The 14,166-nt window shown below is 54.8% G+C and overlaps 3 protein-coding genes across 5 annotated transcripts in view; 1 reads left to right on the top strand and 2 right to left on the bottom strand.

Moving 5' to 3' along the window:
- Positions 1–1,116, bottom strand: part of XKR8 (XK related 8) — a 5,858-nt gene extending 4,742 nt beyond the window's left edge. For both annotated transcript variants that reach the window (XM_017830536.1, XM_017830537.1), the window contains exon 1: positions 1,101–1,116. The gene's annotated coding sequence lies outside the window, so the exon portion shown is untranslated. The remainder of the gene's footprint in view (positions 1–1,100) is intronic.
- Positions 1,117–1,955: 839 nt separating this feature from the next.
- Positions 1,956–6,608, bottom strand: RPA2 (replication protein A2). Of its 2 annotated transcripts, XM_017830568.1 has the most exons (9): positions 6,554–6,608; positions 6,277–6,389; positions 6,093–6,194; positions 5,909–6,022; positions 5,167–5,241; positions 3,891–4,004; positions 3,511–3,621; positions 3,239–3,333; positions 1,956–2,564 (listed from the first exon to the last, which is right to left on the bottom strand). In XM_017830568.1, the coding sequence occupies exons 1-9, from the start codon at positions 6,567–6,569 to the stop codon at positions 2,480–2,482; spliced, it is 825 nt and encodes a 274-aa protein (XP_017686057.1). In that variant the 5' UTR covers positions 6,570–6,608; the 3' UTR covers positions 1,956–2,479. The 2 variants fall into 2 exon arrangements, with proteins under 2 accessions (XP_017686057.1, XP_017686056.1); XM_017830567.1 differs by lacking the exon at positions 6,554–6,608 and having other exon boundaries at positions 6,277–6,483.
- Positions 6,609–6,799: 191 nt separating this feature from the next.
- Positions 6,800–13,282, top strand: SMPDL3B (sphingomyelin phosphodiesterase acid like 3B). The gene is made up of 7 exons (XM_017830511.1): positions 6,800–7,303; positions 8,766–8,863; positions 9,366–9,509; positions 10,084–10,256; positions 10,387–10,567; positions 11,136–11,269; positions 12,318–13,282. Exons 1-7 carry the CDS (start codon positions 7,011–7,013, stop codon positions 12,720–12,722), a joined length of 1,428 nt encoding a protein of 475 aa, XP_017686000.1. The 5' UTR covers positions 6,800–7,010; the 3' UTR covers positions 12,723–13,282.
- The last annotated feature ends 884 nt before the right edge of the window (positions 13,283–14,166 follow it).

Genomic DNA, 14,166 nt, shown 5'->3' with positions numbered 1-14,166 from the left:
CCCCCGCTCTCTGTCCCGCCCCTCCCGGCCCCGCCCCCGCTCTCTGTCCCGCCCCTCACGGCCCCGCCCCCGCTCTCTGTCCCGCCCCTCACGGCCCCGCCCCCGCTCTCTGTCCCGCCCCTCACGGCCCCGCTCCCGCCGAGGCCCTGGTCCGGCCCGGCAGAGCCGCCTCGGCCCCTCCAGGGAAGCGGCATCTCCTGGCTGCGGTTCTGCTACACCGAGGCCGAGCCGCCCCCAGCCCCGCACTCGCGTGTTCCCCCCCGGAGCCCCGGCTCCCCGCGGGGCCGCCGTGACACGCAGCCCGGGCCCGCCGGGGCTGAGTGGGGCGGGGCTGCCGGGGGTTCGGAGCACGGCCCTCCGCTGTGTCCGGCTGTGCTCCCCAGTCCTGCCGCTCCACGGCCCCTCCGCTCGCTCTGGCCCCGCCACAGAGGGTCGGGGGGGCCGGGACACGGGGGATGAGCTGTGGGGCAGCCGCGGCAGGACGGGCTGGAGCTCCGGTGCAGCCAGAACAGCATGACGCAGAGCTGGGGGGTCCCTGCCTTCACCCGCCCTCAGCGCGGGCAGCACAGCGCTGTTTTATCCAATTGCACAACTACTCTTTACTGCAAGCACTTCCGTGCATCTTCACTTCTAAAAATGGTCAGGAATTCCTAACCTGCGCACTTCCTACAAAAAGAAAATTACAGTACTTTTGGCTTCCAGATCTGATGGACTCCATAGTGAGATGTTAACCAGTAACACACCTACTACACTGTTTAGCACCACAGGCTACAGCTGGGCCACAGAACCCGAGCAGGACACAGATTTGCCCCAGCAGTAACCCCAGGAGCAGAGACCCCAGGTCCCCCAGGCAGCTCCACGGATGTGTCCACAGGGAACAACTACTTTTGCAAAACAAAGTCAATTCACCAGCTCCAGGCAACAGAAACCCCATGACCTGCAGCTCCAATAGCACAGAGATCCTACCAGCCCCTGAGCCCTCTGCCCCAGCCCTGGCTGCGTGTGCAGCTATTCCAGCAGTCCCTGGGCTCTTGGCAGGCAGCAATCGAAGGACAGGGCAGCAATCTGTGTGCAGCACAGCACAGAACAGCAGCTCTCACCTGCAAGTGCAGTTCAGTGTCTCAGCGGTTCAGCTTGAAAGATCTGGGTCCTGCTTTTCAGCAACACCTTCACAAAGCGGAAAGCTGTGTGGTTCCTTCTGTGAGAACAGCTACATTACACACCTGAAATGCTCCTGAACATTTATGAACTCTTGAAGTGCTCTCATTACAAGTACAAAACAATTGCCAGAAGGCAGGTCTGTTTGAATTTCCTGTGACAGGAAGCTCACCATGACTGAGGGACAATATGGTGCTGCAGTCTCTTGCAGCCTCCCTGAACAAGGCAGAGTTTGCAGAAAAACAGGAAACACAAATCTCTTATCTCCACCCCAATCCATCTAGAGTATCAACCTATATCCTAACAGTGTTTTTCTGTTACACTTTAAAAATGGTTTAAAGAATAAAATCTAATTGCACTTGGTGTAATTCATTTGAGCTTCAGCTAAAATCATAGAACAGCATGTCCTGAGGTGAAAGAGACCCCCAAGGATCATCAAGTCCAACTCTTGGCACTGCACAGGACACCCCAACAATCCCACCCTGTCCCTGAGAGCATTGTCCAAACACTCCTTGAGCGCTGGCAGCCTTGGTGCTGTGCCCACTGCCCTGGGGAGCCTGTTTTGGTGGCAGAAATTATTTGGGCCCTATCTCTAACACTAATACAACATACTGGTTTCTGCTGTAGTACAATTATTTAATTTCTTACTGTCCAGACACTCATTTCAGTTTGACCTTTCAAAGCAAAAAGCTAAAGAAAAAATAAGGATAGTTAAGTATGAGGTGTGCTTTTACTTCCAGGTTTTGTCAAGCAGATGGTTTCCTTCTTCAGGGCAGAAAAGCCTCTTGAGTCACACATGCAGGCAAGGCTCCCCAAGTTACAGTTTTATTAGAAATGTTCAAAAGCTCTAGAAACAAGATCGCCTCTAGTACAAATATAGATTTAAATGCACAAACTAAAAAATAAAAAAAATCTTTTCATGATTGCTGTACATTAGTGGAATGGCTACCCACTTTGTGAACGAATAGAAGGGAAGCTGAGTTAGGAGAAACAGCTCTAGAAACAAAGATTAGAAAGAGGCTTCTCTTTCTAACAGGCATCTTTTAAGGAGCCAAAACAAAATGAAGGTTCCGAAGCTTTGAGAAGTTCACTTTTCCCGTGTCTACTTAGGCTTTCAGTCACATGGTCACAGCATAGAATCAAGTCCAGTTAACAGAATCCTGTACGTTCTGCTTGTCCTGGAATTCCATGAGGAGGCATTCACAGAGTAACTGGGACCTTCTACAAAGAGCAAAGATCACCCTCCACGTCACTGAGCTTGGCAGGGTATCTTGAAACATAGACAAGCATTTTTTGGAGCTAAAATTAGCTGGAGGGAACTTCACTCAGCATCTGTTGACTTATAGTGATCATCATCCACCGTGGAGTAGATGTGTCCCTCGCTGCTGAGGAATTCCACGGCTTGCCTTGAAGAAAACCCCACGATTGATAACCAGTTAGCAATTAATTAGCAAATGTCACCACCCTTCTGCCAGGGATTTCCCATTTACAGACCCCATCCCCACGGTTCCCTCCTGGCAGCTGCCAAGGGAAGCTCTTGATGGCTCTGTCCTGTGAGCAGTGTAAGTTTCTCCAAAGCTGTGACAAGGTGCTCCCCCCACAGCTCAGACTCTGTCTGTCACAGGGGAGAAGGCCACCACTCTCTGTACTTCCCAGGTAAAAGCAGGTCATGGATGTTAATGACTATGTTTCTAGGCCTCAAGGAAAAGTTATAAGTGATAGCAAAGGAGAACAGAACAGACTATTCCTAAGTGTTCAGTGTGCAGAGAGCAAGGTAGTCCTTGAACAGGAGAAATACTGCCAAAGCACTGCAGTACACCCAGGTACCTGTTGCCACTGAACTGATAAACAGATTGTTTTGAAAACAGGGGAGCAAACCATTTGTCACACCTTCAACTGGCAATGGCTCATTCGGGGCTGTGAAGCCTTCAAAAGCTCTGGCTCACTGCTCTGTGCTGCTGGGGCCACCTGGATTACCCACACTGATTCACAGGTGAGTGCCTGGGCTTGTCCACTGTCCTCTCTGCCTCTGAAAGGACTGCCTGGATTTCCAGAACACCCTTCATTTCTACACACTTACTTGATCGTTGACATGCTCATACTGCGGAGCTGAAGTTTCAGCTCTTGCAGGCTCATACCTTCTGGGACAGGGCAGCTTTTTATCAAGTTCAGTACCTGGAGAAGCAAGAACCACCATTAGCACAGAGCTCAGATTCTCTGTCAGCAAGGCTGAACAGATCCATTGTCTTCAAAAAGTGATGGAACTTGCATTTCCCTGCCCCACATCACACATCACCCCCTGGCAGCCTCCACTGCCACTGCTGTGCTCCCAGAAAAGCTGCTGGCACCCACCTGGCTCTGGTGTGCCGTGAGCCCGTTCACTGGCAGGCTGCCACCTCCTCCATAGCCCCCCATGTCACCGATCCCAGCGGAGGGGAATGACGGCGGCGCACTCGACGCTGACTGGAATCATGAGAGAAGTGCTGTGGTCACCTGCCTGCCAAACCCACGGCGGTAAAGATTCTGAGACAGTAATTTAAAATAGCTTCTCATGAAACTGGACTGCAACACAATTTCTCTCCAAGGAAGCCAGGACTTCTCTTACACCCTCCCTGTAACCCAGCTTTAAGCTTTCCAGATCCACAATTTCCCCAGCAAAGCCAGAGGTCCCTCTTTGGGAAATCACCATCACCCAGGAAGGGCCACAATGGAATTGGGATCTTTGTACATACCATAAGATTTTTTCTGAGGATCATATGTGCATTGACAATCTCTAGTATGTGTGTGGTGAACTCATTCATATTTTCCAGAGGCATGATCTTAAATGCCACCAAGCTCTTCTTATTCTTTCAGAGGAAAAAAAAGAAACACCACAAAACAAAGAAAACAATTTACATCACAGCAACAGGAAGATGCAAAACAACCAACCCAGCCATTCCCTCCAGGAGTAGGACAGTGGTGGAATGAGAGCTTCTCTGCATGCAGCTAGTCCACAATGTTCTGACCTTCATCTTGTGCTGCTTTTGGCTGGGATAGAGTAGCATGGACTGGTTTTGGACTTGTGCTGGAAACAGTACTGGTAACACAGGGATGGTTTAGTCGTTGCTGAGCAACATTTGCACAGAGCCAAGGGCTCTCCTGCTTCTCACACTGCCCCACTGGTGTTAGGCTGGGGGGGCACAAGGAGCTGGGAGGTGACACAGCTGGGACTGCCCAAGGGATATTCCAGACCATACAGTGTCATGCTTAGTATATAAAGCTGGGGAAAGGAGGAGGAAGAGGGGGTGTTTGGACTGATGGCATTTGTCTGCCCCAGGCACTGTTCCACGTGAAGAGCCAGCTCTCCTGGAGATGCTGCACACCTGCCTGCCCATGGGAAGTGCAGAATGAATTCCTTGGTTTGCTTTACTTATTAAACTGCCCCTATCTGAACTCACTGGTTATCTCACTTTGACCCTTCTGATTCTCCCCCATCCCACCAGGAGTGAGTGAGCAGCAGCAGGGGGAGGAGGAGGGGCTCAGGTGCCCTCCAGAGTTAAACTACAACATGTTTTCAGATGTGATTTTGTAAAGCAATGGAGATAGAGTCACTTCTCCTTCTAACTAGCTGGACTTTCCTTTAATGCATGCACCATGACTTGAATATTTAGTTATGAGGCAACCAGATCACATAATATGCTACAAGAAGTGTCCCCATGAACCAGAACCTGGTCTAAGCTCAACAGTACAAACATCCCAGAACCTGATGGCCTTCTGCTCTGCTGAAAACAACACATTGATGATGAGGGGCATTTTAAGTGAGTCCTCATTTTAAATGGTCCTCTGCATTCAGGAACAATTAAGAGTGTTATTAAATACAGCCCTGGCAGAGACACTGAAGGATTTGTCCAGAGGAAAGGATAAGCAAGAGACCATGATTAAGTGGATATTCTAAAGCAGCCCACTAACACTGAGCCAGATCTCCAATCCTTCTTGGCCTGGACTCAGACACAGGTGACATGGTCTTACCTGGAACGAACGGAGGTGACCAGCTACTTTGACGTAAGTTCCTGGAGGTACCACAACATTCTCACCTCCCGCCTCCTAACAGAGAGGGAAAGGAGAGAGGTTTGCTGATTCACATTTCCATTTCTCAATTATCACAATAAATGACTCAGCAAAGGAGGCTCATCTCAAGCAAGCACAAACAACGTGCATTCCTATGTCCAGTAAGAGCAGTTAGATAAACATAATTGTAAATGAAAAATAAAAGCATTTACACACTGGAGAGCAGTCAGAGCCACTTGTCTGCTCTGCTGTTTCTGTCCGCTTATGAGAGATTCTCAGAGCAACAAGAGGAAAAGACTCTTGAATACTAAAAAAGCAAGTGTTCAATTCCATAACATGGCTGGGGAATGGGGCAGGCCAGAGCCATTTCTGAACTCAGGATAAACTTGCAGAAAGCCAATTGAATGTCTGCCTGATTACCCTCCCAAAGCTGTTCAACTGAGCTCAGCTGTAAAAAACAGCTGAGGGGACAGTGAGTAACCTCTGTTACAGCAGCATCTCCCTTGGATTTCAGGGACATATTATTCCTAAAACACTTCTCAGAAAAGCTACATCTTTTTGATAAAAAACCTCTGTGAGATGCAGGGAGCTGGTCCTTACAGGTCCCTTTCAGCTGAGACACTGTACTATTCTATAAGTTTTCTCTCCCCACTGCTATCAAAGGCTGTCAAAGAAGCGTGTTCAGAGCAAATCCAATGCTTACATCGGTGTCAACCCATTGCCTGACGTCCATCGGCGCTGCTGTCATGTCATCCACTTTGTAGAGGATGTTGGTGGGCGCCTTCTCCGCGTGCCGGACGATGCCCACGACGGTGACCTGCGGGGAGGGGGGGAGGTTGCCCGGGCCGCCCGCGGGACTCGGGGCCGCCCCGCCCGCGGCCGCCCACCTGCGAGATCTCCACGTCGCAGATCCGGAATGTCTCGTCGACCTGCTCCGCCGCCAGCAGCTGCGACACCGTGCAGGGCACGATGTTCTGCGAGCGGCTCCGCTGCGAGGGGCGGCGGAGCGTCAGGGCCGGCTCGGTCCCGGCAGGACCGGCCCCGGCCCCGGCCGCCCCCCGCCCGGCCTACCTGCTTCTTCTCCGCCTGGGCGCCGGCGGGCGACCCGAACCCCCCTGGGGACTGCAGGTAGCCGCCCGGGGGCCCCGCGCCGCCCACGGTGCCGTACCCGCCGTCGAAGTTCCCTGAGGGGGGAAGGCAGAGACCGTGAGGAGGCAGCGTGGTCCCCGTCCCCACTGCTGCCGCCATCACGGCCTCGAGCGCTCCGTCCCAGCGGCCCCCGGGCGCTGCCCCGCGCCCCTGCCCCGTGCCCCGTGCCCCGTGTCCCGTGTCCCCGTCCCGTCCCCACCGTGCCCGCTCCACATGGCTCCGCACGGATCGGCCGCCACCGGCCCGCGCGCGCCGACCCTCCGCGCGCCGCCCGCGCCTGCCCAATCCGGGAGCGCGCTCTGCCGGCCGGCTACCAATCGCGACCCTCCGTCTTCCAGCGCCGCCCAATAGAGAGAAGCCATGGGGAAACCGCCGGCGCCATTTTGAGAGCAGGCGCTGCCCAACCCCGCCGCGGGAGGGGGCGGGGCCGAAGGGGCGGGCCCAGGGCACAGGTGACAGGTGGGGCACGGGCGGGACAGAGCACAGCAGAGCACAGCAGAGCACAGCAGAGCACAGCAGAGCACAGCAGAGCACAGCAGAGCACAGCACAGCAGAGCACAGCACAGCACAGCACAGCACAGCACAGGGCACGGCCGAACAGAGCACAGCAGAACACGAAGCACAGCAGAGCGCAGGGCACGGCCCAGGGTGCCCCCATGCAGCCCCTGGCTCAGTCCGTGGCACTGCTGCTGCTGTGCCCGCTGGCCGCGGCCCTGCCCGGTGCTCGCGGCGGCCGCGGGCGGTTCTGGCACCTCACGGACCTGCACTGGGACCCCGGGTACGAGGCGGCGGCGGCGGCGGGGCAGCCGTGCCCGTCGGGCAGCGCCCGGTCCGGGCCCGCGGGCCCCTGGGGCAGTTACCTGTGCGACGCGCCCTGGGCGCTGCTCCGCTCGGCCGCGCGGGCCATGCGGGACATCCTGCCCGCGCCCGACTTCGTGCTCTGGACCGGGTGAGGAGCGGCCGGGCCGGGCGGGACAGGGAAGGGCAGCGGAGCCCGTACGGAGCCCGGGGGGGATCAGGGCTCTTTCCGTGGTCCCCACTTTGGAGAGGGGAGGGGGGAACGTGCCTCGTAATGAAGAACGAGGGCGTGGGGGAGAGCACAACCCCAGCGAGGGCTCTCAGCGCTCCGATACACCCTAGGAGTGAAAGGCAGTAAGGTGATGGAAGGATCACAACTCACGGTCCGTCCTTCGCTTGTTCATCCTGCCCGGCCCTGTCTGACTCCACAGTGACTCTGAGTGCCTGGAACGCCCAGGGAAGGGGCTGTGGGGTGTGTGTTACACCAGGTCCTGCCGGTCAGAGCAGTGGGAGGAGAGCACTGCAAACCAGGCTTGTGGCATTTCTTCTGGCTGCAGATGAGGCACCTGGGAGACCTGTCTCAAAAAGGGGCTGTTTTGCTTTAGGAGTAGGGGTTCTCTCCTGTCGTGGTCTCCAGGAGTGGGTTTCTGGTCCCTCAAGTGCACTTACTTACTGCCCCAACAGCACTTACAGTAAAAGCTGTATTTTCATGGTGATTGTAAGTGTGTATGGCCTTTCTTCTCACAGTGCAACCTTAACCTGCAATCTGCTGCACTCTCCAGTTCCAGGAGGCTGTTGCCTCCTGAAAACATGAAATGTTTTCATTTTCTGTCCCCGGAGATGCATGTTGCTGCTTAGATGTAGTTATTGCTCCTTGTGACCTTATGTTGAGCATTCTTTTTCCTCAAACAATTTCTCCCAGTTCTCTCACATGATTTTGAATGTTGATCTCCCTCTTCAGTGGGCTGGTGGCCAGCCCAGCATTAACTACAAATGCCATGAGTGTGTCAGTGCAAACACAGACGTGTGTGTCTGGGGCACTTTGGAGCAGCACCGGATTGCTGCCTTACTGGGCGTATTCCCTTGCTTTATGGTGATCACAGCTGTGCAAACAGCTCTGCTTCACTATTGCTGATCAGATAGTGCCCTCAGATTGCGAAGTGCTGATCCTGGCAATATTTCCAGGCAGCTTTAGTGCCTGTGACATGCCCTGAGGCAGAGGGAGCATCCCCTTTACACCCTTGTGTTCAGGGGTTTTAAGGTAAAGTGAATCACAGAGTATCCTGAGCTGGAGAGGACTCACAAGGATCATCAAAGTCCCACTCCTGGCCCTGCACAGGACACTCCAACAATCCCACCATGTGCCTGAGAGTGGTGTCCAAAGGCTCCTTGAGCTCTGGCAGGTTTGGAGTGGAGCTTGTTTTCTCTCTGTGCAATTCCTTGAAACTCCCTCAGTACCCTGACCAGTCAACATGAATTCTGCCCCCAAAAGCTTCAACTATCCCTTCTAGGAGGCATAGAGACAAGTCAGCAAGTTTCTGTGCCTTGCTCATCGCTGTGAGTGCAGGTCTTGTTAGTCCCAGACAGTGACTGTGCTGCTGCTTTTTTTTCAGAGATGACACTCCCCATGTCCCCAATGAGCAGCTCGGAGAAGAAAAGGTTCTGCACATAATAGCAAACCTGACTTCTCTGATAAAGGAGACATTTCCAGGTAGGATTTGAGGGGATGAGAAGGGGAGAGGAGCACAGAGACTCGTGGGAAGGGCTTACCAGGGTGGAGAAATGACAGAATTCGGACAGAGAAAGGCACAGAAGGGCTGTGGTCACTGGGACTTGTTTGTCCTCTTCCCAGTGCCCTCAATTCTGATGTGTGCCTCATGCATTGATGCACTTTCATGTTCCAGGTTAGCTCACTCAGGAGAGAGGAAAATAAAGGTTTCTGTTATTAGCCATTAAATCAGAAGAAACCGCAAGATTCCCTCAGACATAACCCCTGGCAGCAAGAGAGAAGGCACTGCTGTGCCAGCTCAGGGACTCGGCTGGGGGGGCTCATCCCGAGGGGGGTCGGAGCTGAGCAGTGCCCCTGGTCAGTGTGGCCCCAGGGCAGGGGGTGGGGTACTGGCCCTGGCACAGCCTTGGCCTTGAGTGCCCTGGGGAGCTCTGGGGAGCTCTGCAGCTCTGACTCCTCTGCACCTCCTTTGCTCTCTCTCCAGGTACCAAAGTCTATGCGGCGATGGGCAATCATGACTTCCACCCCAAGAATCAGTTTCCTGGGAAGGAGCACAGGATCTACAACCAAACAGCAGAACTGTGGCGGCCCTGGTTGAGTGATGCCTCCCTCCCTCTCTTCAGAGCAGGTCTGGCCCCACTGGCTCGTGTTGGCAGCACTCTGGGGAGATGGGGAAGGGTAGGAGAATACCATGACCAGTTTTCCTTGCCTTAGAGCTCAGAGCATCAGTATTCATAGAGGACTGGCAGAGGAAGGGTCCAATTTAGTGCTGATTTCTGGCATGGAGTTCTGCTTGCAAGAAGATAATTTTTTTTTATACTTTAGTCTCTCCTGTCATTGTCAAGTTACTGGAAAGAATGCAGAGTGGTGAGCTGTACAAGGAGGAAAAAGATCTTTAAAGGTATCAGCTGGGGCAGGCAGTGCTGTGCCTCCTCATAGCTGCCCACTCCTGGTGCTGCCCACTGTCCCCATGCAGGTCTCCCTTCAGTGGGACAGGCACAAGCATGACAAGAGGCACACAGGGAAGAGTCACCCCAAACACCCATCCTGGAGTGGGCAGAGCACTGCTGGTGCCTGGTCCAGGCAGTGACCCTGCTGTGGCTATTGCTAAGGAGAGCAGAGAGAGGTGGAAACAAAGGGATCTGGGATCACAGCCACCAGTGTGACCAGACCTCCAGCTCTTTCTCTGTCGTGTTTTTCAGGAGCTTTCTACAGTGAGAAGCTGCTCAGCCCAGGGACGAGAGGGAGGATGGTTGTCCTCAATACCAACCTGTACTATGACCAGAATGACGAGACAGCTGCTGAGGAGGATCCTGGGGGGCAGTTCCAGTGGCTGGAAGAAACACTGACCAACGCCTCCAGAGCAGATGAAATGGTATTAAAAAAGGAATGGATGACCAATGGCTGTAGAGAGCTCCTCCCAGCCCTGCTCTCCCCTGGGGCAGTCACAGCCACGGGGCTCTGTGGGCAGCATGGGCTCTGTGCTCAGGGCAGCTCTTCTGCAGGTCTACCTTGTGGGGCACGTCCCTCCCGGCTTCTTTGAGAAGAAACGAGGCAAGGCCTGGTTCCGGAGGGGCTTTAACGAGCGGTACCTGGGCATTGTGCAGAGGCACCACAGGGTGATCGCTGCCCAGTTCTTTGGGCACCATCACACCGACAGCTTCCGCATGTTTTACAGCGACACAGGTACCCGTTCTGCTCACCCAAGCACCCGTGGGACAGCTCTGCCAGCTCCCAGAATCACTGTCCATGGGAGGTGTCAGTGGCTGTTGGCTGAAGGCAGCTGAGAAGCCAGCAAAGGCTTGTGAAATGCTCTGGGCAACAAGAGGCATCAGTGGTTCTCATCTCCACCCCCAGCCTGTAGCTCCTGACCTCCTTCCTGTTCATCCTCAAATGTTGTTTCCCCTCAATGACTGGCAGCTTCTTGCCTGTTGCCTGTGCAGGGGTTTAGGCATGGCTGGGGTGTGAGGGAGCAGTGTTGGAGTGGTGCAGAGTGCTCTGGGCACAGGGGGTGGTTCCCCAGCCACCCTCACTGCAGGAGCCCTTGCCTGCAGTGGAAAGCCTGTTCCAGGCTGCAGGAGCCCCATGTTCAGACCCCGATGCTGCTCCATGTGCTGATCTTTGTGTGCACCAGGGGCTGGTGACAGAGATGCTCTTGGGCAGTGCCATCAGCTCCAGGTGCTCGCTGCGATGGGGACAGGGTGTGGGGCAAGCCAAGGTCTCCAGTTACAGGTTGCTTTGCCTTTCTGTGAAGGTTCTCCAATCAATGTCATGTTCCTGGCCCCTGGAGTGACTCCCTGGAAAACAACATTACCTGGAGTGAATAATGGAGCCAACAACCCTGGGATTCGGGTGATCGACTACGATCTGGACACCCTTCAGGTGTTGGTAGGGGATCCCCTGTGCTGCACACTGCAGCTCTGGAAGAGAACTTCTATTTCTCCCTGTGGTCAGAACAGGCAGAACCACAGGAGCTGAGCAGCTGTGTGGGAGAGGACCCTGACTCAGGATATTTGAGCCTTGTGTCTGGCACAGATATTTAGTCAGAGTGTCAGTGAGTTGAGGCCCAGGCCCCCACAGCCAGTGCATCCTGCTGGGATGAGTTCCTCAGAGCAGGGGCAGACAGGTTTTGCCAGGTTGTTCATGTCCTTAAGAGAGATTCTTTTGACGCTTGCTTTGCTCCCCAGATAATGTGGATCACAGAACTCCTCTTTGAGTACTAACAGACCTGTCAGATCCCCTCCAAAAACTGTAAACCATCTGGAAAATTATTTGTGTACCTCTGTTTGCTAAAGTGATGGATTTGATCTGAATTGAGGTGAATTGTAGGGGCAGCTGTTGTTTCCCATCTCTTGCTTGCCAGGAGGTAGAGGATGGATGCTTGTACCTCCTATTGCAGTGGATGGAGCTCTCTGTAGTTGCTCTGTTTACATGTTTATAGCTTGTGAAGTGAATGCTAAAATATCCTGTGCAAGGCTGGGGAGCCAGTGAAGCAGAGAGAAAAAGGGCAAGAGACTGAGAACAGAGGTTGTGAAAAACTTGATTCTTCAGTTTGTTCACAGTTGAGAAATTAACTTTATTTGGGAAGTAACACTCCTCCAGCCCTTGCTTCTGCCAGTGGCCAGTACTGATAGTAACTAACTGATGTTTGAAGAAGGCCAGGCTCAAAATTTCTGATGTTTGGATGTAAAAATCAAGCAGAGCAAAGCCACCCCTTCAACCTTTAGGAAACAGGCTGCATTTGGGGTGGGTTCTGGAGGCTCTCACCTGAGGTGTGTCTCCAGGTACCTGTATTGGTAGGAAGCCCTGCCAGGGGCAGCTGTGCCCTGGGGGCAGGGGATGTGCTGCTGTGGTTGTGATCCCAGCCCAGCCCAGCATCTCACTCCGGGCCAATCCTGTCCTGATGTGTCCCCACTTCTGTTTTTCTCTCCCTCAGGATATGGTGACTTACTACTTGAACCTCACTCGTGCCAACATGATGGCCTCGCCAGGGGAGGCAGAGTTCCCAGCGTGGGAGGCAGAGTTCCCAGCGTGGGAGGCAGAGTACAACCTGACAGAAGCCTTCCAGGTCCCTGATGGCTCCGCGCGCTCCATGCAGACGGTGCTGGAGAGGATCTCAGGGGACCCTCACTACCTGCAGAGCTACTACGAGTTCAACTCTGCCAGATATGACCTGGCACCATGCAAGCAGGAATGTCGTGTGGATCACCTGTGTGCCATCAGGGAAGTTGATTTTACGAAGTATGATGAGTGTGTGAAAACCAGCAGTGCTGCCTCTGCTGCCAGTGGCATTTGGCTTTTGGTTTTCTGCGTGTTCTTAGGATTTCTCAGTCCCCAGTGAGTGCCATGATGGCCAAGAGCAAGAGAAAAGGAGGAGAGCACGAGATCCCACTGCACGTGAATCAGTGATTTTGGCATTAGAAACCAGGACAAAATCACTAGTGTTTACTAAAAGCTCTGCGATACTGACTTGTAATTTTCTAGACAAGCTTGATGTGTGAGGGGGGTACAATAATCATGAGAACCTTGTTGTACTGGACTGCCTGCATTGAGGAATCTGTCTCCCCTCTGCTGGGACTGCTGGGATAGCCTCACAAATCAGATGAAGACCAGGCCTTCCTGTGGACATGACCTGCCCACAGGTGAGAGATGCGTTCTTGGAGGCTGCTGCCAACATTCCTCGGGTTGGCACACAATTCTTTTCTGGAAGGACAGTACAGCTGGTGACCCAGAAAGTCTTGTTATGGTGGCAGAAGCCTCTGGCTTGTGAGCAAAGCCATGTGGGGTGGCAATGTCTGGACTTCAGCAGACTTTGGTGTCTCAGCGCTGAAGAGGAAGCACTGATGATTGTCTTTGCACCCTCCAATTGCTGAGCATAAACAGCTCTATTCTCTCTTCTGTGCTCTCTTCACTGAGTTTCCTCCCTCAGCTGGGCGTGGCAGCTTCGCCAGTGAGATATGAGGTGGTGATTTACAGCCTTGGGCTTTGCCAGCTGCTCCGAGACCTTGAGGGAACCAGTACAGAGTGCTGGTGTTGGACTGTGGGTACGGGCGATGAGGTGCAAGAGGAGCATGCACTGGCTGTGGAGGCAGCTCTGGGCTCTCTGGGGGGTCTGACCCGGAGCTCTCGAGGCAGTGGGTGGTCGTGCCCAACACACGTACCCCGAGCAGGCCCCGGATGGCCGTGGCTTTGCCGCCGTGGATGGTGTTTGCCCCCGGGACCCCTTCAGAGTGTGTGTGGAGCGATGCTGCGGTGCCCGAGCACTCCCCGCCGGCCCCGGTGCAGCCCGGGAAGGGCCGGGACCCCTGTGAACACCCCACCCCACTCCTGGGCTGCAGGGCTGGCAGCCCCCGTCCCCTCCAGCTCCGTGTCACCACAGCTCCCTGCAGCAAACACAGATCCGAAAGGGAACGGTGGGAGGCAGGTGGGATTGCCGGCGTTGCCCGTCCTGAAATCCTCCTGTTCGCAGCGGGATGACCGAGCGGGCACGTCCCAGCCCGGGCCCATCGGTCCCCTCGTTAGTTCTGAAGCCCCCCCGAGCGAAGCGTGGCCGGGGCTCCGGGGGGACAGGCGGTGCGGGGCTCGAGGCTCTGCCCCGGTGCAGCAGAAGCGCTGCGGGACCGTGCGGGGCGCGGGGACGCCGCGGGGCTGCGGGGCCGGTCGGGGCCGAGCCGGGCCCGGGGCTGCGGCAGGAGCGAGGTGCGAGGTGCGGAGGGTTATCCCGGCGGAAACGATGGGGGGGAGGTGCGGGGGGTTATCCCGGCGGGAATGATGGGGGGCCGGGG

The sequence above is a fragment of the Lepidothrix coronata genome, unplaced genomic scaffold (assembly GCF_001604755.1).
Source record: "Lepidothrix coronata isolate B3197 unplaced genomic scaffold, Lepidothrix_coronata-1.0 Scaffold180, whole genome shotgun sequence".
NCBI classification, from domain to species: Eukaryota; Metazoa; Chordata; class Aves; order Passeriformes; family Pipridae; genus Lepidothrix; species Lepidothrix coronata.
This window is presented reverse-complemented; position numbering and strand designations above follow the sequence as displayed.